At 44.4% G+C, this 23,688-nt stretch overlaps 1 protein-coding gene across 1 annotated transcript; it reads right to left on the minus strand.

The window, feature by feature from the left end:
• Window positions 1-715: 715 nt before the first annotated feature.
• On the minus strand, window positions 716-20,930 carry LOC122943319 (cytochrome P450 4A4-like). The gene is made up of 12 exons (XM_044300958.1): window positions 20,597-20,930; window positions 17,546-17,690; window positions 15,580-15,624; window positions 8,039-8,166; window positions 7,752-7,876; window positions 7,288-7,439; window positions 6,579-6,685; window positions 5,217-5,407; window positions 4,410-4,543; window positions 2,550-2,614; window positions 1,271-1,353; window positions 716-998 (listed from the first exon to the last, which is right to left on the minus strand). The coding sequence occupies exons 1-12, from the start codon at window positions 20,786-20,788 to the stop codon at window positions 824-826; spliced, it is 1,542 nt and encodes a 513-aa protein (XP_044156893.1). The 5' UTR covers window positions 20,789-20,930; the 3' UTR covers window positions 716-823.
• Between the last annotated feature and the right edge of the window lie 2,758 nt (window positions 20,931-23,688).

Raw genomic sequence — 23,688 nt, forward strand, 5'->3', positions numbered from 1 at the left:
TTGGATGTGGAGGTCCTGGGCTGGTGTGGTTACACGTGGTCTGCGGTTGTGAGGCCGGTTGGATGTACTGCCAAATTCTCTGAATAGCCTTTGGAAACGGCTTATGGTAGAGAAATGAACATTCATTGCACGGGCAACAGCTCTGGTAGACATTCCTGCAGTCAGCATACCAATTGCAGGCTCCCTTAAACGTTGCGACATCTGTGGCATTGTGTTGTGTGATCAAACTGCACATTTCAGAGTGATCTTTTATTGTGGGCCGTGTAAGGCACACCTGTGCAATATTCATGCTGTCTAATCAGCACCTTGATATGCTACACCTGTGAGGTGGGGTGGATTATCTTGGCAAAGGAGAAGCGCTCACTAACACAGATTCAGACAGATTTCTGAACAATATTTGAGAGTAATGTTTTTTTTGTGTATGTAGAAAATGTTTTTAGATCTTTGAGTTCAGCTCATGCAAAATGGGAGCAAAACCGAAAGTGTTGCGTTTATATTTTTGTTCAGTGTAGCTATAACCTTAGGTCGATATCATGGCCTGGGTGTGACTACCACCCGTGCACCCCTTTAATACATGCCCTCAGCTTTAAAATGACCAGTGGAGCTGGAATATGTAATCCTGTAGCTCCAAGCACCATCACGGGCACCGCACATAAGAATGCAATCATGTTAATTCCACTAGGGGGCAGCACACAAAATTCTCCATTGAACAATACATCATTAATGGTGTTTATTGTATAATACATTTTGGGGGTAAATTACAACAGCACAGAATGAACAAACAAAAGTGAAGGCACGACGGAATCACTGCGATCTTCAGAGTTTATGTTTTTTGTATCTTCTTCAGATTCAAGTGAATGCCATTCACAGAACGTAAGACAAGCTGAGGAATCTTCAGCGGCTCATTGTTGGGATCTGCACTCAATTCAAACCTCGGAAGTGTCAGAGCCATGGCGACTTTCATCTCGTTCATAGCAAAGTTCTGTCCAATGCAGTTCCTAGGGGGAGAAGACATGAAGATTTTGGTGTGAATTGGCAAATTTGTTAAATATGGGGCAGATTATATCGCAAAAATGACTGCAAATAAGAACATTGGGCCACTGTCGTTCTATACACCGGATCGTTTGAGTCATTAGTGCCAGATTTATTAAAAGATATGCACCTCTTTTTCTAGTTTTCTAGGATTTTAACATTAATGGCCAACTTCCAGAGCTGGAGCTACTGCAGAACAGCTGATGGGCAGGGGTGCCGGATCTTTAAGATGTCTTACCTTGCTCCAGCAGAAAAAGGAACATACATATGTGAATGTCTGTTTGATGCATTCTCCGGTGAAAACCTCAGTGGATCAAAAACCTAAAATCCATAAATAGATGAGACATAAACCTGATTGTAGAAATAGGTCCTATAGCTTGATGATACAAGATAATGAGGCTCATCCACAATCTATACAGAGTATGTAAGGGACATGAAAGTGCTGTGTAAACTTTTTGCTGCTTGTATAACCACCTGGTACTAGAGGGTTCTACATGTTTGACTTTTTACTGGGGAAGGTACCCACAATATATTAAAAAATAACCTTATTAGTTGTGCCTTGAAAAGACCAAAATCCCAAATGCAGAAATGTTTAATTCCACGTCAAACCTCAATAAGAGTTCAGTAGAGTAGGGGTTAACACAGGGTTGCTGAACTGTAATTTTGTGCACAATACTCGTTTTTCTGTGTTCAAGTTACTGTTACCAATCCCTGTTCTTCACACTCAATGCACGCCACGGCAGGGGTGCCACCCTGAAATCTTTTGTACGATAAATCATAAGGGTCTTTTGGTGGAATATTTTTTTTTCATATATATGGGGTAGAATGGGTTGAAAAAACCTAGGCATTTCTGTCCTCACTGACCCCCTCCCCTTCTCCCCAGCAGGTCTCCATTACCTGGTATTGGCTTGATGCAGCAAGAAATGCCTGCTTAGCCAATCAGTGACTGAGGTGTGTCACTTTCAGCCAGTAATTGGCTGCTCAAGCATCTCTATTTCCTGCATGTCAGGCCAAGACCAGGAAGTGGGGACCATCTGGGATCTGGTAAGGATCGCAACAACAGCTGCGGTGGATCAGTGAGGTGAGTAATGCTTCTTTTTTATCCATTCTGTACCATATATATATATATATATATATATATAAATAACTTTACCATAATACCATTCTAATAATTTATTGCACAAATGCTTTTCAGGTTGGCACCACTGGCGTGCGTTGCATTGAGTGTGAAGAACAAGGATTAAGAAAAGTTCCTAAATCGCTATAACAGCTGTGGGGGATCGATGAGGTGAGTAATACTTTTCTTTAAGCCATTCTGCCCTATATTTAATCCTGCTGGGAAACCCCTTTAAGTCCTAACACAAGAGACGATGTGCTAGAACTTACTATACAAATTATAGTCATTAAAATGATTCTATCCTGCTCCAGACTTGATGACCAGGGACCATAGTAGTTATATCTTGGGCTGACATTCACATTAGTTCTGCCATATAAATGCCACTGCTGACTCCACGTACCTCAGGGTTATCCCACATGCTGGGAGATCTGTTCATGCAATAAATACTTAGAAAGATGACAGTACCTGTTACAACAAAAGATAAAAATAAAAGAGGAAGAAAACATTTAAAAAAAAGAAATCTTGGTTTAATATTTCATCACAAATTGACTAGTTTACTAGTCTTGAAAATTATTGGAATTTTTAAACTATTAATATAAGGTTACTATCTCTGCAAGATATATATATAGACACATAGATATATTCTCTCTCTCTCTCTATATATATATTTATATATATAGACTATGTAGAATCAGGGCAGCACACCTAGTATCAAACCGATGGGTGCCAGCGGTGGAAACACCTTACCAAGGTGTGTGATATAAAACAAGGAAAGACACCGCAGCACATCCGTAGGTGAAAAATTGTGGATCTTTATTCACCCTTGCGACGTTTCAGTCCTCTCACTGGGACTATTTTCAAGGGCTTGAAAATAGTCCCAGTGAGAGGACTGAAACGTCGCAAGGGTGAATAAAGATCCACAATTTTTCACCTACGGATGTGCTGCGGTGTCTTTCCTTGTTATATATATATATATATATGTATACAGTACAGTACAGACCAAAAGTTTGGACACACCTTCTCATTCAAAGAGTTTTCTTTATTTTCAGTATAAAAATTGTAGATTCACACTGAAGGCATCAAAACTATGAATTAACACATGTGGAATTATATACATAACAAAAAAGTGTGAAACAACTGAAAATATGTAATATTCTAGGTTCTTCAAAGTAGCCACCTTTTGCTTTGATTAATGCTTTGCACACTCTTGGCATTCTCTTGATGAGCTTCAAGAGGTAGTCACCTGAAATGGTCTTCCAACAGTCTTGAAGGAGTTCCTAGAGATGCTTAGCACTTGTTGGCCCTTTTGCCTTCACTTTGCGGTCCAGCTCACCCCAAACCATCTCAATTGGGTTCAGGTCCGGTGACTGTGAAGGCCAGGTCATCTGGCGCAGCACCCCATCACTCTCCTTCATGGTCAGATAGCCCTTACACAGCCTGGAGGTGTGTTTGGGGTCATTGTGCTGTTGAAAAATAAATGATGGTCCAACTAAACGCAAACCGGATGGAATAGCATGCCGCTGCAAGATGCTGTGGTAGCCATGCTGGTTCAGTATGCCTTTAATTTTGAATAAATCCCCAACAGTGTCACCAGCAAAGCACCCCCACACCATCACACCCCCTCCTCCATGCTTCACAGTGGGAACCAGGCATGTAGAGTCCATCCGTTCACCTTTTCTGCGTCGCACAAAGACACGGTGGTTGGAACCAAAGATCTCAAATTTGGACTCATCAGACCAAAGCACAGATTTCCACTGGTCTAATGTCCATTCCTTGTGTTCTTTAGCTCAAACAAGTCTCTTCTGCTTGTTGCCTGTCCTTAGCAGTGGTTTCCTAGCAGATATTCTACCATGAAGGCCTGATTCACACAGTCTCCTCTTAACAGTTGTTCTAGAGATGTGTCTGCTGCTAGAACTCTGTGTGGCATTGACCGGGTCTCTAATCTGAGCTGCTGTTAACCTGCGATTTCTGAGGCTGGTGACTCGGATGAACTTATCCTTTGCAGCAGAGGTGACTCTTGGTCTTCCTTTCCTGGGGCGGTCCGCATGTGAGCCAAAGCAGTAATCAAAGCAAAAGGTGGCTACTTTGAAGAACCTAGAATATGACATATTTTCAGTTGTTTCACACTTTTTGTTATGTATAAAATTCCACATGTGTTAATTCATAGTTTTGATGCCTTCAGTGTGAATCTACAATCTATACACTATGTAAAAAAAATTGGTTTAAAAATTGTTAATATCTTTCGGAAATTGTCACTGACCCTTAGGTACGCTCCGTCCATCAAAGAAGGTGATTGGTTCTTTAAGTTCACGAGCCACCCCTGGCACAGGCGGGTAGAGACGCATGCTCTCCTTAATACACATGGTGGTGTACGGCAGCTTACTCAGGTCCTCCCTGGCATCATAAAAGAGTAATAATAATAATACTGTAATACCATACTTAAAGAGGACCTCTCACCTCTCCTTCTGACATGTCTGTCTTAGTAACTACTTGCATTCCCCCATGTAATAACAAAACTATTACAATGTTTATGTTGTCAAAACAGCAACTCCCCTGAGGATCTTCTCATTGACTTTACTGTGCTCATGAACATTTCCTAGAATCATTGCAGCAAAAGGCACACTAAAAACTACATTAGATAGTTCTGCAGTTCACATCACTCTAAACATAAGTTAAAGGGGTTTCCCACCCCCTAAAAATAACCCCTTATATGTACAGTTTGAGCTCTGCATATATCCCACACCTCTAGTGTTGTGTTGCTCTATATTCTCTTGTGTACCTCCTCATCTGAGTGACATGAATCTAGGCAATGATGGCCTCCACGATCACAAGGCTTTCCCTCACCTGGGCCCTCACCCTATATCTAAATACCCTGGCCCAGAAAAGCAGCTTTTTGGCCAATGGAAACAAGTTACCTAGAATTCTTACCCTGGCAATATGCCCTAATTGCCCAATCCAGCTACACCGCCATATCTAGATGTATCGTTGGTCCCCTTATGGAGATACAGTGGTTCACTACTACTACTCCTTTGTCATGTTCTATATTGAAGATAATATAAGCTCTCACCACTCCACCGTCCTCCGATCTCCCAGGACCTCTCTGATTTCCTCCCGACATTTGTCCTGGTGCTCTGGATACTTAGCCAAGCAGTAAAATGCCCAGGAGATGCCACTGGCTGTTGTATCGTGCCCCTCGAACATGAAAGTATCCACCTCTGCCTGCAGATCTTCATCAGACAATCCCTGACCATTTTCATCCTGACAAAAAACAGACACGTAACTCTGTTACTGGAAATGTTTGGATGACAGCTATAGGGGGTGTCCAGGATTAGAACAAAGGACTTAATGTTATTTTAGAAACAGCGCCACTCTTGTTTATGGGTTGTGTCTGGTATTGCAGCTCAGCTCCATTCACTTAAATGGAGAGTCGCTTAAAGTTGCAAATCTGCAACCTCTGCACCCCCCAAAGTTATGCCTCTGCCTAATTTTTTAACCAAAATAATCAAGTAATGTAAAGCTGCTTTGTGGTCCTGGATAATTCCAAGATCACTCCGATTTATTATGGAGGCCGACTGGAGTGAATGACTCTGCCTGTGCCACCGACAACCCCAAGATTGTGACATCCTTCATCCACAGGAACTATAGCTTTTAGCTTCATCGCAATGTGAAACCTGTGCAGCAGCCACTGTCTTGAATGTCCTTTGCACGGTGGGTTTTGACGATGTAAAAATTAGCTACTTAGGCCTCATGCACTTGAATGGGTCCGCAATTCCGGAGATGCAGAACGGAGTCATGGAACGGAACACCGGAAGCACTACGGAGTGCTTCCCTTGTGTTTCTTTCCGTGGTTCCGCACCACAAAAAAATATGACATGTCATATCTTTTTTGCGGTGCGGACATACCACGGACCCATTAAAGTTGAATGGGTCCAGCCCGCTGCACGGATGTTGCCCGTGCATTGGGGACTGCAATTGCGGTCCCCAATGCACGGAACGGACACACAACGGCCGTATGCATGAGGCCTTACTTGGTGGTTTCTGCCGCTGTTGTTCACATTGAATGCCGTGGACCCACTCGCAACTTAACTACATTAAATAGAGCTAAACCACAGAAGGACACCCGTCACAGCTTCAAGCAGCGACACTGCGCCAAGATGGTACATGTACCATCTGAACGTTTTAAACCACCAGCCTGTGAACTGAAGCACTGCCCCCTGTGCCTGCCGTTGCTGTGTGAACGGGCCCAAAAAGTGCCTAAGACAACATGAACGCTAAATACGGCCCTGCTGAGGATGGGTCTTCAATATTCTTTTTCTGGAAAACCCCTTTAATACTGTAATGTAATGCAGCAACGTTCAGATGCAATTGCCCCAATTGCCCCTATAGCTACCCCTCTGGGTACAAGTCAGATTGTCAATCAATTTATTACCCTGGCGCATAATAGAATGTCCAGAAAATCCAAACGTCTCTTCTGCCTGATCTTCTCCAGTTCTGTCTCCTGTTTTAGTGATTCTTTCCTCAGTTTGATGACTTTCTCTATATGGAACAGACATAATGTGATTATTACCGGAAGAATATTTTCATAGATTTCGACTAAAACTGTCCATGGTAGACTACTGATGTTTACCTTCAACCACACTTCATAGAATTCTGTTCTTCCTTTTCTTGTACCAAAATTAAAGGGGTTGTCCGGGTTCAAAGCTAAACCGGGAAATACCCACATTCTCACCCAGGCAGCCCCCCCTGATATCAACCTAGACAACCTAGACAACCCCTTTAAACATGAGTTTAAGATACGCAGGTAGGTGATACAAAGACATCATATATTTTAATACTTAAAACAGACCTATGCCAATTCCCATGTGCCCATTTCACAGCCATGGTATTGAAGTTAAGAGAAGCTGCATAAATCAATATGAAAGGAGCCCCCCCTTGTGGCAGATGCAGGCAAGCGCTATGGCTGTGTGATGCAAACCAGAGAAAGCCATCCGGTGCTGTCATCATGCAAACTCGTTGCATGGTCTGCTTCTATCCAAGCTGGCTTATCTCTAACATCCATCAATGTGTTAAAAAAAAGTTCATCATGATCTTTTCTATTGGATTATGACTTGCAGAAAAATCTAAATAAAAGACCTGACCTGTGTGCTGATGTGCTGTTTTCAGTGCCCTCCTCAAGCGGAATCCATGCGGGCTCCAGTAGAAGATAAAGTCATTATGGTAGGGAGCGTAGCGGGTTCTGTGTTCCACCAGGTAGGAGAGCTCATACACTGCTTTGATGTATTCATTTTCACTGCAAAGAGAAGGAAGTCCCAATTATGTTTTATGGAGTGCAATACCCAACATGGCCACTAGGCGCTTCCTCTGCAGACGGGAGTCCGGCACAGGTTCTTACCACCAGGTTGCCAACTGGATGAGACTAACCAGGGCTGAGCCGCCTCCTTCCAATAGTTCTATAGCAGCCACATGTTCCACCTCTATGGTATACATGTCCTTGATAACTGCCGTAGTTGTCTCCAGCCAGTTGTTTTATCCCTTCTGAGGTTTCTGCACCACACTGAAGGAAAACTACCAAGGATAGAAATAATTGTAGGCAACAACCAACCTGTCCAGCTGGCAGTTGCTCTGGTAGCTGAAGGCACATTTCATGATGGTGTCCAGGGTCATGAGGCTGATGTGATGGAAAAGCTCCACTGGTTTCTTATCTGGGACCATTAGTTCCCATTTGTCCTAAACATAATGCATTGTCAACCCAAATATACAATTCATTGCAATCAAATAATTAACCACACATAGGTTGATCCCCTCCTCCCGTCCTGTCTTCTATGTACTGTTTTACACTAGATGGATTTTTGGCTGAGGAGGTTTCTCAACCTTGTGAGTTCTCCTTACCAGCATGACATTAACACAGTCGGACATCACTCCAAGATATGGCTTCAGAACATCGTAATGAAATCCCGGGGTCAACAGTTTTCGGTGCTGGTGCCATTTCTGTCCTGACAACACCAGCAAACCTTTCCCTGAAAGACAGGAAGGCAGTAGACAGGTGAAAGTGGTGGAGATATACAGGTATATAGGGAAAGTTTTATTCTTAAGACAGGAGCATCTACTACAATTGCTTAAAGGGTTTCTATCATGAGAAATAACATGTCAGCTGTACATAACAGTGTGCTTCATAACTCCCTGCCTGCCGCCGTTCTCTTAAAATAAAGACTTTTAAAATATGCTAATTAGCCTCTAGGTGTATGAGGGCGTTGCTTCAGCACCTAGAGGCTCGGTCTAAGCACCCTTTGGCACGCCCAGGTCCAGTTGATTGTCTTTCGAGTTCTCCTCAGTGTCCCGTAAATCCCACGCCTGCGCCGTCCCTTTTAGTATTCGGCTCCTGCTGCTGGCTTCCTGCAGGCAGGGAGTTATAAAGCATACTGTTATGTACTGCTGACATTAGCACATCGCAACCCCTTAAAAGATGACTTAAAGTACGCAAAAATAGCTAATATTATCAGTCCCACATATGTATGCAAATATTTCTCTAAATTTAGGATATGTGAAAGATGTGATTATTAGTGTTGATCGCGGTGTTCGGCCGAATACCGCGTGTGCTCGAGCGCCATGCTTGAGTTTCCTGCCCGCACGTTTGTTGGCTGCTACGCATACCGCCATGTTGGTTACTGCCATTACAGTGATTGGCTGGCCGAAACGCTATAAAGGACCCAATGACACGTAGTTCGGCTCAGTGTTAGTCAGGGAGAGCTGGAGAGCAGAAGGGACAGATAGTGTACAGAATTGATTCAATAGAATTTAATTTTTTTATTAGGCAGGGTTGGTGTTAGAAACCCAAAAGTCCTTTCAAGGACTATTGTTGTATCTGGTTGCCATATATATTATTAGTGCAACCTGCGCTAAATTGCGTGCATTTGTTAGAGACCCAAAAGTCCTTTTAAGGACTATTCTTGTATCTGGCAGCAATATATATTTTTAGTGCAAACTGTGCTAAATAGCTTGCAATTGTTTGGCCACTGCAGACAGTGACACTATCTGCGCTACATCTCCTGTGTAACGTGTGCGTAGCCTAAAAATATCTGTGACATCCAGTGTAATTTTTCCGTAGGCGGTGTCCGCTGCGGACAGTTACATTACCTGCGCTACATCTCCTGTATAATGTTTGCGCATCCTAAAAATATCTGTGACATCCAGTGTACTTTTTGCGAAGACGCTGCGGACAGTGACATTACCTGCACTACAGCTTCTGTATAACGCTTCCGCATCCCGAATATCTGTGACATTGACTGAATTTTTTTCTTAGCCTCTGGTGACAGCAGCGCCATTACTTGTGGTACCTCTCCTGTATAACGTTTCCGCATCCCAAATGTCAGTGACTGACTATAATTTTTTCTTAGCCGCTGGTGACAGCGGCAACATTACCTGCGCTACATCTCCTGTATAACGTTAGCCGCTGGTGACAGCCGCGACATTACCTGCGCTACATCTCCTGTATAAGGTTAGCCTCTGGTGACAGCGGTGACATTACCTGCGCTACATCTCCTGTATAAAAGTTAGCCGCTGCTGACATTACCTGCGCTACATCATCTGTATAAGGTTAGCCTCTGGTGACAGCAGCGACATTACCTGCACTACATCTCCTGTATAACGTTAGCCGCTGGTGACAGCCGCGACATTACCTGCGCTACATCTCCTGTATAAGGTTAGCCTCTGGTGACAGCGGTGACATTACCTGCGCTACATCTCCTGTATAAAAGTAAGCCGCTGCTGACAGCAGCGACATTACCTGCGCTACATCATCTGTATAAGGTTAGCCTCTGGTGACAGCAGCGACATTACCTGCACTACATCTCCTGTATAAGGTTAGCCTCTGGTGACAGCAGCGACATTACCTGCGTTACATCTTCTGTATAACGTTTGCGCATCCTAAATATCAGTGAAATTTGCTTTAATTTATTTGCGCATACACTTACAAAACCTGTGCTACTCTACATGTGACATACTTGCAAGCATTTATACCATTTAATATGCAGAAGGCAAGCAGTAAGGGACGGGGAAGTCGCCTGCTGCTGATGGTGCACGCAGAGGCCGTGGCCCTGGGCACGGTGAAACTGTGCCTGCTGCCAGAGCACAAGAAAAACAATCATCCAAGATACCTAGCCTCATGTCCCAGTTTGCAGGGCGGCACAGGACACCACTCTCGAACTCAGACCAGTGCGACTAGGTGGTCAATTGGATTGCAGCAGATAATGCTTCCAGTCGGTTAAGCACCACTCTGTCTTCCACAAAGTCCAGTCTCAGTAGCCAAGAGTCTGGTCAACAGAATCCTCACCCTGATCCTCCTTCCTTCCACCATGGAGAGTCTTGCCAAGAAAGTGATCCCACACTCGGATAGTCCGAGGAGCTCTTTTCATTGCCATTCCTTGATTTGGGCCTCTCGCAAAGCCCGCTTGAAGAGGGACATGAGGAGATCTTGCCCTGATTCCCAAACTCTGGAGCATCCACAGTTACAAGAAGGCACAGTTGCCAATAAGTCAATGGCAATTAGTGTCTCAAGAGGTTGATGATGAGGATGAGACACAGTTGTCAATAAGTGAGGTTGTTGTTAGGGCAACAAGTCAGGAGGATGAACAGAGTGAGGAAGTGGAAGTGGAAGAGGAGGTGGTGGATGATGAAGTCACTGACCGGACCTGGGAGGCAAGCCGAGAGAGGACAGCTGTACAGAGGGGGAGGGATCCGCAGCACCGCAACAGGTTGGAAGAGGCAGTGGGATGCCAAAAGGGAGAAGGCAGGCCACATCAAACAGGTCGGTAACTGTTCCCCGGAGCACCCCCTCATGGCAATCTCCCTTGCCAAGGGGTAGGTGTTACGCAGTCTGGCGTTTTTTTGAGGAAAGTGCGGACGATAAAAGAATTGTCATTTGCAACCTGTGCCATCTACCAAAATGAGCAGGGGCGTGAACACTAGCAACCTCACCACCAGCAGCATGATCCACCACATGGCGTCAAAGCACCCTAATAGGTGGCCCGAACACCTGGGTCCACAACCAGTGTCTGCTGGTCACACAACTGCCTTCTCTTCCCCTGTGTTACGTGCTGGCCAATCCCCTGTCCAAGACGCAGGCCGGGATGCCTCCCGCCCTGCACTTGGACTTTCACAAGCACCATCAGCTAGCACATCCACTTCTGTGTCCCAGCGCAGCGTACAGATGTCCATACCCCAGGCCTTAGAATGAAAGTGCAAATACCCAGCCACCCACCCACAGGCCATAGCACTCAATGCACACCTTTCCAAATTGCTGGCATTGGAAATGTTGCCATTTAGGCTTGTGGACACTGAGGCTTTCCGCAGCCTGATGGCGGTGGCCGTCCCTCGTTACTCGGTCCCCAGCCGCCACTATTTTTTCCCGGTGCACGGTCCCCGCCTTACACCAGCATGTGTCCCGTAACATCACCTGTGCCCTGACCAACGCAGTTATTGGAAAGGTCCACTTAACGACTGACACATGCACAAGTGCTTTTGGCCAGGGATGCTACATTTCCCTGACGGCACACTGGTTGAGGCCGGGATCGAGTCGTACCCTGGGATGGCATAGGTGCTACCAACGCCAAGGATTGCGGGCCCTACTTCCATCAGGATTTCTGCCACCGCAACCCCCCTCCTTCTCCTCCTCCACCTCCTTCTCCACTTCCACCTCTGAATTCGCATCTTGCAGAACCAGTCAGCCATCAGTCAGTAGCTGGAAGTAGTGTAGCACTGCTGCATAGTTGTGGCAGGGTATAAGGGACCAGACGGAGCTGTGGCTCTCGCCACTCAACCTACAACCAGGCATTGTTGTGTCTGATAATGGCCATAACTTGGTGGCGGCTTTGGAGCTCGGCAAGCTCACACACATACCATGCCTAGCCCAAGTGTTCAACTTAGTGGTTCAGCGGTTTCTCAAAACCTACCCTATTGTTGTGCGACATGAACACGTGGTGGAACTCCACGTTCCACATGTTGGCCAGGCTTTGTGAGCAGCAGAGGGCAGTAGCGGAATACCAGCTGCAACATGGTCGTTGCCTTTCCACTCTGCTTCCATTCTTCACAAGCGACGAGTGGGCATGGATGTCTGACTTCTGTGAGGTTTTACGCAACTTTGAGGAATCAACACAGATGTGAGAGCAGTGATGCCGCTATTATCAGCGTAACCATCCCACTTCTGTGTCTACTGAAACGCTCGCTGCTCACAAGGAAGGCGTGTGGAAGAGGTGGAAATGGGGGAAGACAGTACACAGTATAATAGCCAGACCACCCTCCGTTCGTCTTCTCAGCGCAAATTGGATGATGAGGAGGAGGAGGAGAAGGAGACGGTTGCCTCTGCTACAAAGGGTAGTACCCACAGCAGGTTTATTCCATCTGTTCAGCATGGATGGGCCAAAGAGAAGGAAGAGGATGAGGAGATTGAGAGTCATCCTCCTGATAAGGACAGCAAAGTCTTGTCTGTTGGGACTCTGGCACATGTGGCTGACTTTATGTTATGCTGCCTTTCCTGTGACCCTCGCGTTATACGCATTTTGGTCAACACCAATTACTGGTTGTTCAACCTTCTTGACCCCTGCTACAAAGAGAACTTCTCATCTCTCATTCCTGTGGTGGAGAGGACTAGCAAAATGGTGCAATACCAGAAGGTACTTGTGGAAAAATTGCTCCAAAAATTTCCACCTGACAACGCTGGCAGCAAAGTACGTAGTTCCCTGGGCAACCGAGAAGGGGCGATGAGGGGAACACACAGCAGTTCCAACAGAGGCAAGGCAACACTCTCCAAGGCCTGGGACAATTTCATGACACCCCGCCAGCAACCTCACCCTGATGCGCAGCCTAGTGTCACAAGGAGGGAAAAGTTTTGGAAGATGGTGAAGGAGTACGTAGCAGACCGTGTCAGCTTCCTCATTGATCCCTCTGTGCCTTACGACTATTGGGTCTCCAAGCTGGACACGTGGCACGAACTGGCGCTCTACGCCTTGGAGATGTTGGCCTGACCCGCCACCAGCATTTTGTCAGAGCGGGTATTTAGTGCTGCTGGGGGCATAATAACTGATAAGACTGAAAATGCTGACAGGTTGACTCTTATCAAAATGAACAAGGCCTGGATTGCCCCTGACTTCTCTACTCCACCAGAGAAAAGCGGCTGAACATTAAGGCACTTTAAATGTGGCTTTTATGGTGTATTGAATACACTGTATTCCCATGCAGCCCTTCCACCACTAAAAAGGGTATATGGTTAAATCTTCCTTTTCTCGTCCTCCTCCTCCATCATATCAACATGCTTATTAGGCTGCCCTCCCTACTAATGTTTTAGAGGGTCAGCTCAACAGCAGGCCCTCGCCCATAATTTTTTCTATGTTCAGCTCAGCAGCAGGCCCTCGCCCATAATGTTTTAGATGGTCAGCTTGGCAGCAGACCCTCACCCCTAATGTTTTAGATGGTCAGCTCAGCATCAGGCCCTCGCCCATAATATTTTAGATGGTCAGCTCGGCAGCAGGCCCCCGCCCATAATGCTTTAGATGGTCAGCTTTGGAGCAGACCCTCACCCCTAATGTTTTAGATGGTCAGCTTAGCAGCAGACCCTCACTCCTAATGTTTTAGATGGTATGATCAGCAGCAGGCCCTCGCTCTAATGTTTTAGAGAGTCAGCTCGACAGCAGGCCCTCACCCATAATGTATTAGATGGTCAGCTTAGAAGCAGGCCCTCGCCCATAATGTTTTAGATGGTCAGCTCAGCATCAGGTCCTCGCCCATAATGTTTTAGATGGTCAGCTCGGCAGAAGGCCCCCGCCCATAATGTTTTAGATGGTCAACTCGGCAGCAGGCCCTCACCCGTAATGTTTTAGATGGTCAACTCAGCAGCAGGCCCTCGCCCATAATGTTTTAGATGGTCAGCTTGGCAGCAGGCCCTCACCCCTAATATTTTAGATGGTCAGCTCGGCAGCAGGCCCTCGCCCATAATATTTTAGATGGTCAGCTCAGCATCATGCCCTCGCCCATAATGTTTTAGATGGTCAGCTCGGCAGCAGGCCCCCGCCAATAATGTTTTAGATGGTCAGCTCGGCAGCAGGCCCTCATCCGTAATGTTTTAGATGGTCAGCTCAGCAGAAGGCCCTCGCCTATAATTTTTTTGCATGGTCAGCTCAGCAGCAGACCCTCATCCCTAATGTTTTAGATGGTCAGCTTAGCAGCAGACCCTCACCCCTAATGTTTTAGATGGTATGATCAGCAGCAGGCCCTCGCTCTAATGTTTTAGAGAGTCAGCTCGACAGCAGGCCCTCACCCATAATGTATTAGATGGTCAGCTTAGCAGCAGGCCCTCGCCCATAATGTTTTAGATGGTCAGCTTGGCAGCAGGCCCTCACCCCTAATATTTTAGATGGTCAGCTTGGCAGCAGGCCCTTGCCCATAATATTTTAGATGGTCAGCTCAGCATCAGGCCCTCGCCCATAATGTTTTAGATTGTCAGCTCGGCAGCAGGCCCCCGCCCATAATGTTTTAGATGGTCAGCTCGGCAGCAGGCCCTTACCCGTATTGTTTTAGATGGTCAGCACAGCAGAAGGCCCTCGCCCATAATTTTTTCCATGGTCAGATCATTAGCAGGCCCTCGCCCATAATGTTTTAGGAGGTCAGCTCAGCAGCAGACCCTCACCCCTAATGTTTTAGATGTTAGATGATCAGCTTAGCAGCAGACCCTCACCCCTAATGTTTTAGATGGTATGATCAGCAGCAGGCCCTCGCCCCTAATGTTTTAGAGAGTCAGCTCGACAGCAGGCCCTCACCCATAATGTATTAGATTTGCTGCAGCGGTGCACATGACCTCTCTCGTGTGGAAGTTGACAGATACAGACAGGAAGTCTGGGGTAGACATCCCGGGAACCACAGAGCCAGAACTGAGATGCGGGGAACAGGTAAGTATACATTTTTTCACAGCTCTTGGTGGTGGGGTGTGGATTTAAAAAAAATCCTGGACAACCCCTTTAAGACTCCCTGCAAGTAATTTTTTTTGAGAAATGCTAAGGCCACCCTTTCCCCGGCCAGAAATGGCACTAATGTACTAATAGACTGCATAAAATTCCATAGAAATGAGACTGATGATCTTACTAAGAGCCACTTGTCCATAAATACAGTTCCACTATCGTTCCCCTTTAAGAGATGGACCACTATTGCTCTACATCAGTCTCAATTCACATGGTACAAAAAATAGGCAAAATTCTGCATCCATAGAAAACAGCCTCCCATCTGGCACGCCATATTGTTGGTGAATGTGTCCCTTCTACATTACCCTCATCCCTTATTTCACCCTCCGTAATGTGTTATGTTTAGAATCTGAAACACAGTGGTCAGAAAATGTAAGGTTAAAGCTTGCCTAGATATGATATAACTAACAAAGCCATGTTACATACCAATCCAGGGGGTGATGAAGTGATAGGCAAAGTTGTCCTTTGGATCTATAAAGACATGGTAGGTGTATTTAGGATATGTTTGTTAAGCATGACAAGGCTTTGATTCATATAAACAACAGGGTTCGGCTTCATATTCTAGATGCCGTTATGGTGGGTAGTAGATGGTTTTAGTTCTAAAATCTGTCAAGCGTTGTTAGGAGGAGTACAAGGAACATGGTCTCCAAGAAGTCCTCAGCCAGGAGATCCATGTTTTTCACTGGAGTGTAGACTATGTCGTACTCTATATCGCTTTCTTTTTAAGATAGGGATGAAAACATCATCAGAGTACTTGAAATGTAAAATAGAAGGATCAGAATTCTTACATCATTTTTGGAGGTGCCCAAAATTGTTCGACTATTGGATCAAAGTAACAAAATTACTGAGTGCAATTCTGGGAATAAAGGTCCAGTTGGACTCATTTACATGTATATTGGGGTATTTCACAGATTTGGGTCTTCAAAAGACTAGAGTATTATTTACTAAATATTGATCTTGAATAGAGATGAGCGAATTTCTTCAAATATGATCCTGGTCCAAATCAGAAGGCCAATTCAATTTCAGTTCCAATAAATTCAACCCGAATTGAAAGTGCCTGTAAAGTCTCTCTCTCCTCTCCATCTCCCTCTCTCCCTTCGTCATTCTTTCTCTCCCTCCCTGTTTCTCTGTCCATCTTCCTCCCTCCGTCACTCGCTCCCTCCCACCCTCTCTCTCTCTCATCTCTCTCTACCACCCTCCCTCCGTCTCTCTCACTCCCACCTTGTTTCTCTGTCCATCTCCCTCCGTCACTCTCACTCTCTTTCCATCCCACCCTCTCTCACTCTCTTTCGTCTCTCTCTCCCACTTTCCCACCCTCCCTCTCCCTACCTCCCACCTTGTTTTTCTTTCCCTCCGTCACTCTCACCCTCTCTCTCTCCCTCCCTCCGTCTCTCATCCTCCCACCTTGTTTCTCTCTCCACCTCCCACCCATCCTCTCTCTCATCTGTCTCTCTCCCTCCATCTCTCTCCCTCCTTCCCACATTGTTTCTCTCTCCATCTCCCTTCCTCCATCATTCCCACTCCCTCCCACCCTCTCTCTCTTGTCTCTCTCCCACCATCACTCTCTCTTCCTCCCACCCACCCTCTCAGCTCTTTCCCTCTCCACCCCCTCCCTCTGTCACTCTCTCTACCTCCCACCCTCTCTCTCTCTCTCATCTCTCTCCATCCTTCTCTTTCTCTTCTCTTTCTCGAATCACACAAAATTAATTTAGTTCCAATCAAAACCTTTTAGAAAATTTGGGATGAATTTATGAATTTGAGAATTGATTCGTTCATCTCCAGTCCTGAAATATCATCAAAGAATAGTTAGAAGTTGTGAATAACAATAGGAACATTTAAAAAATGTTTTTATAATAAAGGAACAGTAAGATGTATGAATAGATATGGATGGCGTCCATGGGGGAGACATACCGGAAAACATTAGATCTACTGTTATAAAAAGAAGGGAGCCAAGACAAGGTAAAACTAAATAAAACATTTTTTTCTTTCCCCTCGCCTCTGTGGGGCAGTTGGGTGGGAATTAGTTGGAGTTTAAATTCTGTGGAAATTAAAGTTTAGGGTAATAAAGTATATTGAAATGCAATCCAAAACTATAAATAAATAAAAAACAGGGAGCATTGTGGTTTTCCATGAACTATACAGAGCAGAATGGGCACAAAAAGTCACCAACATTTTTAGGCTATTGTAGATGAAAAATGGTATTTCTCATTACTCATTGTTGCCCATGAGCCATGTTTGGTTTTGCAGTTCAGACCTTTTCAGGACTCAGCTGTAATACCAAATGCTGCTCTTAGATGGTGCTGTTTCTGAAAAATAATTATTTCAGAACAGAATTTTCTGAATGAATAAAATGCAAACATTAAAAAATGATATCAACAGAATTGTTCCTCACCTTGCCTGGAGAGAATGGCTTTTATGTAGTCTGGATGATAGATAGTGAGAGTGGCAAAGAAATTTCCAAGCCACATGGGGAAGGCGCAATCAAATTGCGTTGCATAACCATTTATAATGTCCAAATCAATCCCGCCTTGTTTGAACTGTTAAGAAGAAGAAAGATTTCAGCTAAAACCTCAGCCTGTCCCATCACTATTCAGAGCAGAAGGCCACCTAGCCTAGATGTTTCAGTGCAGGTCCTTGCTGCAAAGCTTTATGGTCATAAAGTTTGGAAATATGTTATATAGACTGGGGTTCAATGTTAACTGTGCAAACAAGACGTATCAAGTCAATAGGATCTAATATGTGAAATATCCCATGTGAATATACCAAGTGATTGGCTCCAAAATTACCTCTAAATGAAGCTGTCTTCTGTTAGAGCTTTATAGACCATTATTGTGTTAGAGCCTGGTCCCACTTGAAGACCCTCTTGTACTTTGGTATGCAAGTCTGACCTTGTTTGGGGAAATTTTCTCATGTTTTGTCTATCTCCCCCTCCCCCAAACCTACATTGGTCTTAATAAATATAAAGGGATTGTTGAGAACATAGCAATGGCTTGGTCATGGTCCATGGTCATGGCCATGGTCATGGCTTGGGCATGCATATTGTAGTTCCTCAAGAGCATGATTGGCAACCTTTTTACCCCATAGGAAAACCCCAAAAAAGGTAACCCTATTCAGGAAATCCTAAAACTACTTTATCTCTACTATTACTCTTGCCGTCTTCTGAGGAACCCCTGGCCAAGATTGGAGGACCTCAAAAGATCCACACAATCCTGGTTTCATCTCTCTTGCCTAATTTACCTCTGAAGAGCTGTCTCTCCCAATCCCCTCATAGACATAGAGGCATGCTCAGCTGAGTTGTTATCGAATGAAAGCTGATGACAGATACCTTTACCAGTGGCTTATCGCCCCAAGAACGAAAGGATCCAACTTGACCGATCCTTCTGTCCCCCAACATCTACATAGTAACATCTACCACCAGGACAGAGTCAGGCGACCCCAATACACATCAGGTTGAAGGCCAATGCAACTATCAGGGGGTTAGGCCAAAATATATCTAATGTGTATGACCAGCTTTAGAAATGATGCCACAAGCAAAGTTTAGCTCACAGATCTTGAGCCTTAAAAATAAGATATTTTTTCTGATGACTATCACCCATAGAAGAGAATAATGAAACTTGGACTTGATTTTTGAAATCATATAGCCGCCATATAATCAATTCTGGAACCGTGATCTCAGATAAAACTGCACAGACTTCAGAAAGGAAAACATCAATATGTATGGAGTTTAGTCACTCTTTACTAATCTATCTCCACCCTTCTACACACAGCAACCAGTTATGCTTGATTACTGCATGTAAGGTAAAGGTGAATGGCATCCTGAGGTCTCAAATCCCAGCCTTTTATAGGATTAAAAGCCAGTTCTAGCAGTTTCTAGACTATTGTTCAGACACATCTGATTGTTGCTTCTGGTTTTCTAATAATTTACAGTTAACTCTTAAAAGATTGATAGAAGCAGCTGGAATATTGTATATTTCCTACCCAACTAGTCATTGTATCATCTGCTGGACAAATTGTCACAATTTCTTCTTCTAGTAGATAGTTGACAACCATTTGCTGCCTTTGATATACTAATGTGCCATTGTCCCGACAGACAGTACCTGCTCACACTGGCTTTGAGAAGACAATTACAAATATAGACACAAATTAAGGCTCCATTCAGACGTTCGTATTCGCAATACACCCGGCCGGCACCCCCACAGAAATACTTATTCTTGTCCGCAATTGCGGACAAGAATAGGACATGTTCTATTTTTTTCCGGAGCCGCGGACCGGAAGATCGGCGGCGCGCTCCTGAAATGCGGATGCGGACAGCACACTGTGTGCTATCCGCATCCATTCCGTCCGCATAGAGAATTAATGGGTCCACACCCGTTCCGCACAATTGCGGGACAAATGCGGACCACAATTGCGGACGTGTGAATGGAGCCTAACAGAAAGTTGTTGAAAACCTTACATACATACAGGATACCAATGCAATACATAGCCTATACCATTCTCCTAAAAATCTGTTTTTCTTACAATAGGACTTTTTGATCAGCTTTTAATTCCATTTTTTGAGATGAGTGACGAACAAAAAAATATAAAAACAGCAGTCCTGGCGTTGATTTTTTATAAAATTTAATTTTTTGGGTGCTACGCTCTCCATAAAATGTTTTAAATTCTTTTTTTATTTAGCATTTGTAATTCAGAGGTTTTTTTTGCATTTTTTCCCTTTTTAAAGATTTAGAAAAATATTTTCAACTTTTTAAAACTTTTTATTTAATTGCTCGTGTAACACACGGCTCTGCAGAGAACAAGGGGAACATGATTACAGGTTGCTTTCCATCTCTGAATGTAGACCATGAATGTTTCCATTCACTGATAACAAGTTGAATTCACACACACGGCAGAAATGTTTAGGACATTTCTGCGACTGTTTCATTTACCGATTTGGACTTGCACAAAGTTATGAGCCTGATGCCAAAACAACCCCACTGTGATGAATGAAACTGATGTTCAGCTGCAGCAATTTCTACCTTAAAGGGGTTTTCCAAGAACTGAAGAAATTTGACTAATTGGAGCAAATGGTACAAAATAATGTTACTCATCTGGTGCAATCGTCTGTGCTTTACTGTTTAATTACATTAGATATTTAGTTAGTTAGCTAGCTTATATATATATATAATACAGATAGTTAGTGGGAGATAGTCATATAGTGTAGCTGTCCATACATACATGCAGAGGTAGTGTGCATGCTTGGTGAGGGTCCCAGCTATCCTGCACATAGGGGAAAAGTTTAAATCTACAACCCCTTTAACTCAGAGAGTTAGAAAGCAATGCACAATTTCATTTTGACACATTTAGCTCAGCTACATCGATACATTTAGAAACTTGCTATTAAATAACAAACTCAATTGTTTCAATGCAGCAATAAAAAAAAATTAATCATTCAGATGCCACTTACCTCGAGGGCATTGCCATACAACCAGTGGCGTTTAGGACCTGGGAAAGCACTGAATATTCGCTCAAACCCTTTCTGTCTCAGGTAGAGGGCAGAGATTTTGTAGAGCAGGTAGAAGACACACAGGCAGGCTCCCCCGTACAGCAGGTCGGTGAGGCTCAGGGAGAGGAGACCCAGCAGGATGGAGGATGCCATGTCTGCACTGTGCTCTGTGCTATACGTTCATGGTATATATTAGTGACAGGAGGAGCTATACGATGTCACAAATGCAGGAGGACGGGGCAATGTACAGAGGAAGAGACAAGCGTGAGGTGTGTCCACAACCCAAACATGGAGCGATCAGTGCAACTAGGAAGCTGCATTACTGTAAGCAGAGGGAGGAAGCAGTGACATTATAATCCATGGAAATCTCTAACACATCAGATCAAGAGAAAGTGCTGACAACAGTTCTCTGGTAGCAAACATGATGCAACGTGCACCCGGTATACATAGTAACATAGTAACATAGTACATAAGGCCGAAAAAAGACATTTGTCCATCCAGTTCGGCCTGTCATCCTGCAAGTTGATCCAGAGGAAGGCAAAAAAAAAACAAAAAACTGTGAGGTAGAAGCCAATTTTCCTCACTTTAGGGAAACAAAAAATTCCTTCCGACTCTAATCAGGCATCAGAATAACTCCCTGGATCAGCGACCCCTCTCTAGTAGCTATAGCCTGTAATATTATTACACTCCAGAAACACATCCAGGCCCCTCCTGGACTCTTTTATTGTACTCACCATCACCACCTCCTCAGGCAGAGAGCTCCATAGTCTCACTGCTCTTACCGTAAAGAATCCTCTTCTATGTTTGTGTACAAACCTTCTTTCCTCCAGACGCAGAGGATGTCCCCTCGTTACAGTCACCGTCCTGGAGATAAATAGATGATGGGAGTGATCTCTGTACTGACCCCTGATATATTTATACATAGTAATTAGATCTCCCCTCAGTCTTTTTTTTTCTAAAGTGAATAACCCTAATTTTGATAATCTTTCAGGGTACTGTAGTCCCCCCCATTCCAGTTATTACTTTAGTTGCCCTCCTCTGGAGTCTGGACCCTCTCCAGCTCTGCTATGTCTGCCTTGTTTGCAGGAGCCCAGAACTGTACACAGTACTCCATGTGTGGTCTGACTACTGACTTGTAAAGTGGTAGGACTATGTTCTTATCACAGGCATCTATGCCGCTTCTGATGCAAACCATTATCTTATTGGCCTTGGCAGCAGCTGCCTGACACTGGTTTTTGCAGCTTAGTTTGCTGTTTATTAAAATTCATAGATCCTTTTCCATGTCAGTGTTACCCAGTGTTTTACCATTTAGTATGTACGGGTGACTTGCATTATTCCTTCCCATGTGCATAACTTTACATTTGTCAGTGTTAAACACTTGTTAAAGTTCAAGTGTTGTGCTGAACTTTATAATCTCTACTGGTCGGACCTTGCTGTCAATGAATGGAAAGATTCTTGATTCCTGATTATGCCTCATTCACACGTCAGAGTTTGGTCAGTGATTTCCATCAGGGATTGTGAGCCAAAACCAGAATTGGAGCCTCCACAGACATAAGGTATAAGGGAGAGATCTGCTCCTGTTCTGTGTTTTGGCTCAAAATCACTGATGGAAATCACTGACCGAACACTGACGCGTGAATGAGGCATTGCTCACATACATGACTGCCTCCCCAGACTACATCTTCTATTATGCAAGCGCTAAAGCACCTGCACAGAAGAGATGCAGCCATGGAGGCAGTCATGTGGGTAAATAATAAGACTGCCGACACCTTGGATGCTATAGATGTGGCTGTCCCATAGTCAATGGGACAACTCGTTTAGGCGGTGGTCTGCTGGGGAACTGCAGGAAATTCAAAGACCATTTTAGCAAAATATTCCAGGTTTTTCATATAATGGCATTAGATTATTTTTATTCATAGTATATACAGCTTTGGAAAAAAATGTATCGTCCTCTCCAATTTTTTCTTAAATGAGCATCTCCTCAAGTATGACAGCCTTTCCATTCCAGTGTTTGTTGAATTCCCCCACAGGCACCCCTCTATCTAGTCATTGAGGTGCTGAGTAGGCGATCACCCAAAGTCTCATTCACACATCAGTCATTCGCGGTCATTCATTTTAATGTGTGCATTCACACATCCGTTTTACCACCGTCTGTGGGTTTGTGGTTTTAGCATGGAAGCATGCTTTATTTTGTCCATCACGCCTATAGTTTATGGATCCTTGGAAAACACGGACGCAACATGGATGTCACCCGTGTTGTATCCGTGTTTCACGGACCATTGGGAGGAAATGCAATGAAAATTAATTTTGAAATGTACAGTGAAACACGGATGACACACAGAGAGTGTAAAACGGACATACGGACCAAACATAAACCCTTCATGGACATCTTCACAGGTGAATCACTGACCATCACGGATAACATCACGGACACGTGTGAATGAGGCTTTAACCAAATCTTATTTATTGAGCAACAGTTTATAAAACTTGTTAGGGAAAGTTTGCGTCTCCATTTCATTTTCCGTTCTTGTGAGTGAGGAAAAGAAGAGTTCATCTTTAGCTTTAGTGGCAGAGGGATACAGTGAGCGTCAGATTGCTTCTACCCTTAAAGGGGTTGTGCAAGAATGGGGGGTTGCGGGAACTGCAAAGGGAAGCTTACTTACCTGCTTCCCGGGACCGGCTACTTTTCTTCAAGGCGATGCTTCTCTGGGCTCCAGCAATGTCAACATCTGGTTTGACATCACCTGCAGCCAATCACAGGCCACAGCAGTGTCGGGGTCCCCTTGTGTCATGACAAAGGGTCACATGGCCGCAAGGGGAGCCTGACACTGCTGCGGCCTGTGATTGGCTGCAGGTGATGTCAAACCAGATGTTGATATCAAAATGAAAGTAATGAGTGTGGGGGGGGCACTCAAATATCCGGGCCACGTGGACTATCAGCCATAAATCAAGTAAAAATTATATTTAATGTAATATAAAACATAAAAAGCGCCACACAATAAAATAAACTTATATACTAAAATACCTAAAATAAAACCACCAATAAATATGAA

This window comes from Bufo gargarizans, chromosome 7 (genome assembly GCF_014858855.1).
Source record: "Bufo gargarizans isolate SCDJY-AF-19 chromosome 7, ASM1485885v1, whole genome shotgun sequence".
Classification (NCBI taxonomy): Eukaryota; Metazoa; Chordata; class Amphibia; order Anura; family Bufonidae; genus Bufo; species Bufo gargarizans.

Excerpts from the sequence above, each read along its gene's own strand:
- LOC122943319 (XM_044300958.1), bottom strand. The coding sequence starts at position 20,788 with ATGGCATCCTCCATCCTGCTGGGTCTCCTCTCCCTGAGCCTCACCGAC. Across the intron at positions 17,691-20,596 it reads TGTATGGCAATGCCCTCGAG|TTCAAACAAGGCGGGATTGA; the intron begins GTAAGTGGCATC and ends TCTTCTTAACAG. Across the intron at positions 999-1,270 it reads CCTTTTTCTGCTGGAGCAAG|GAACTGCATTGGACAGAACT; the intron begins GTAAGACATCTT and ends TTCTCCCCCTAG.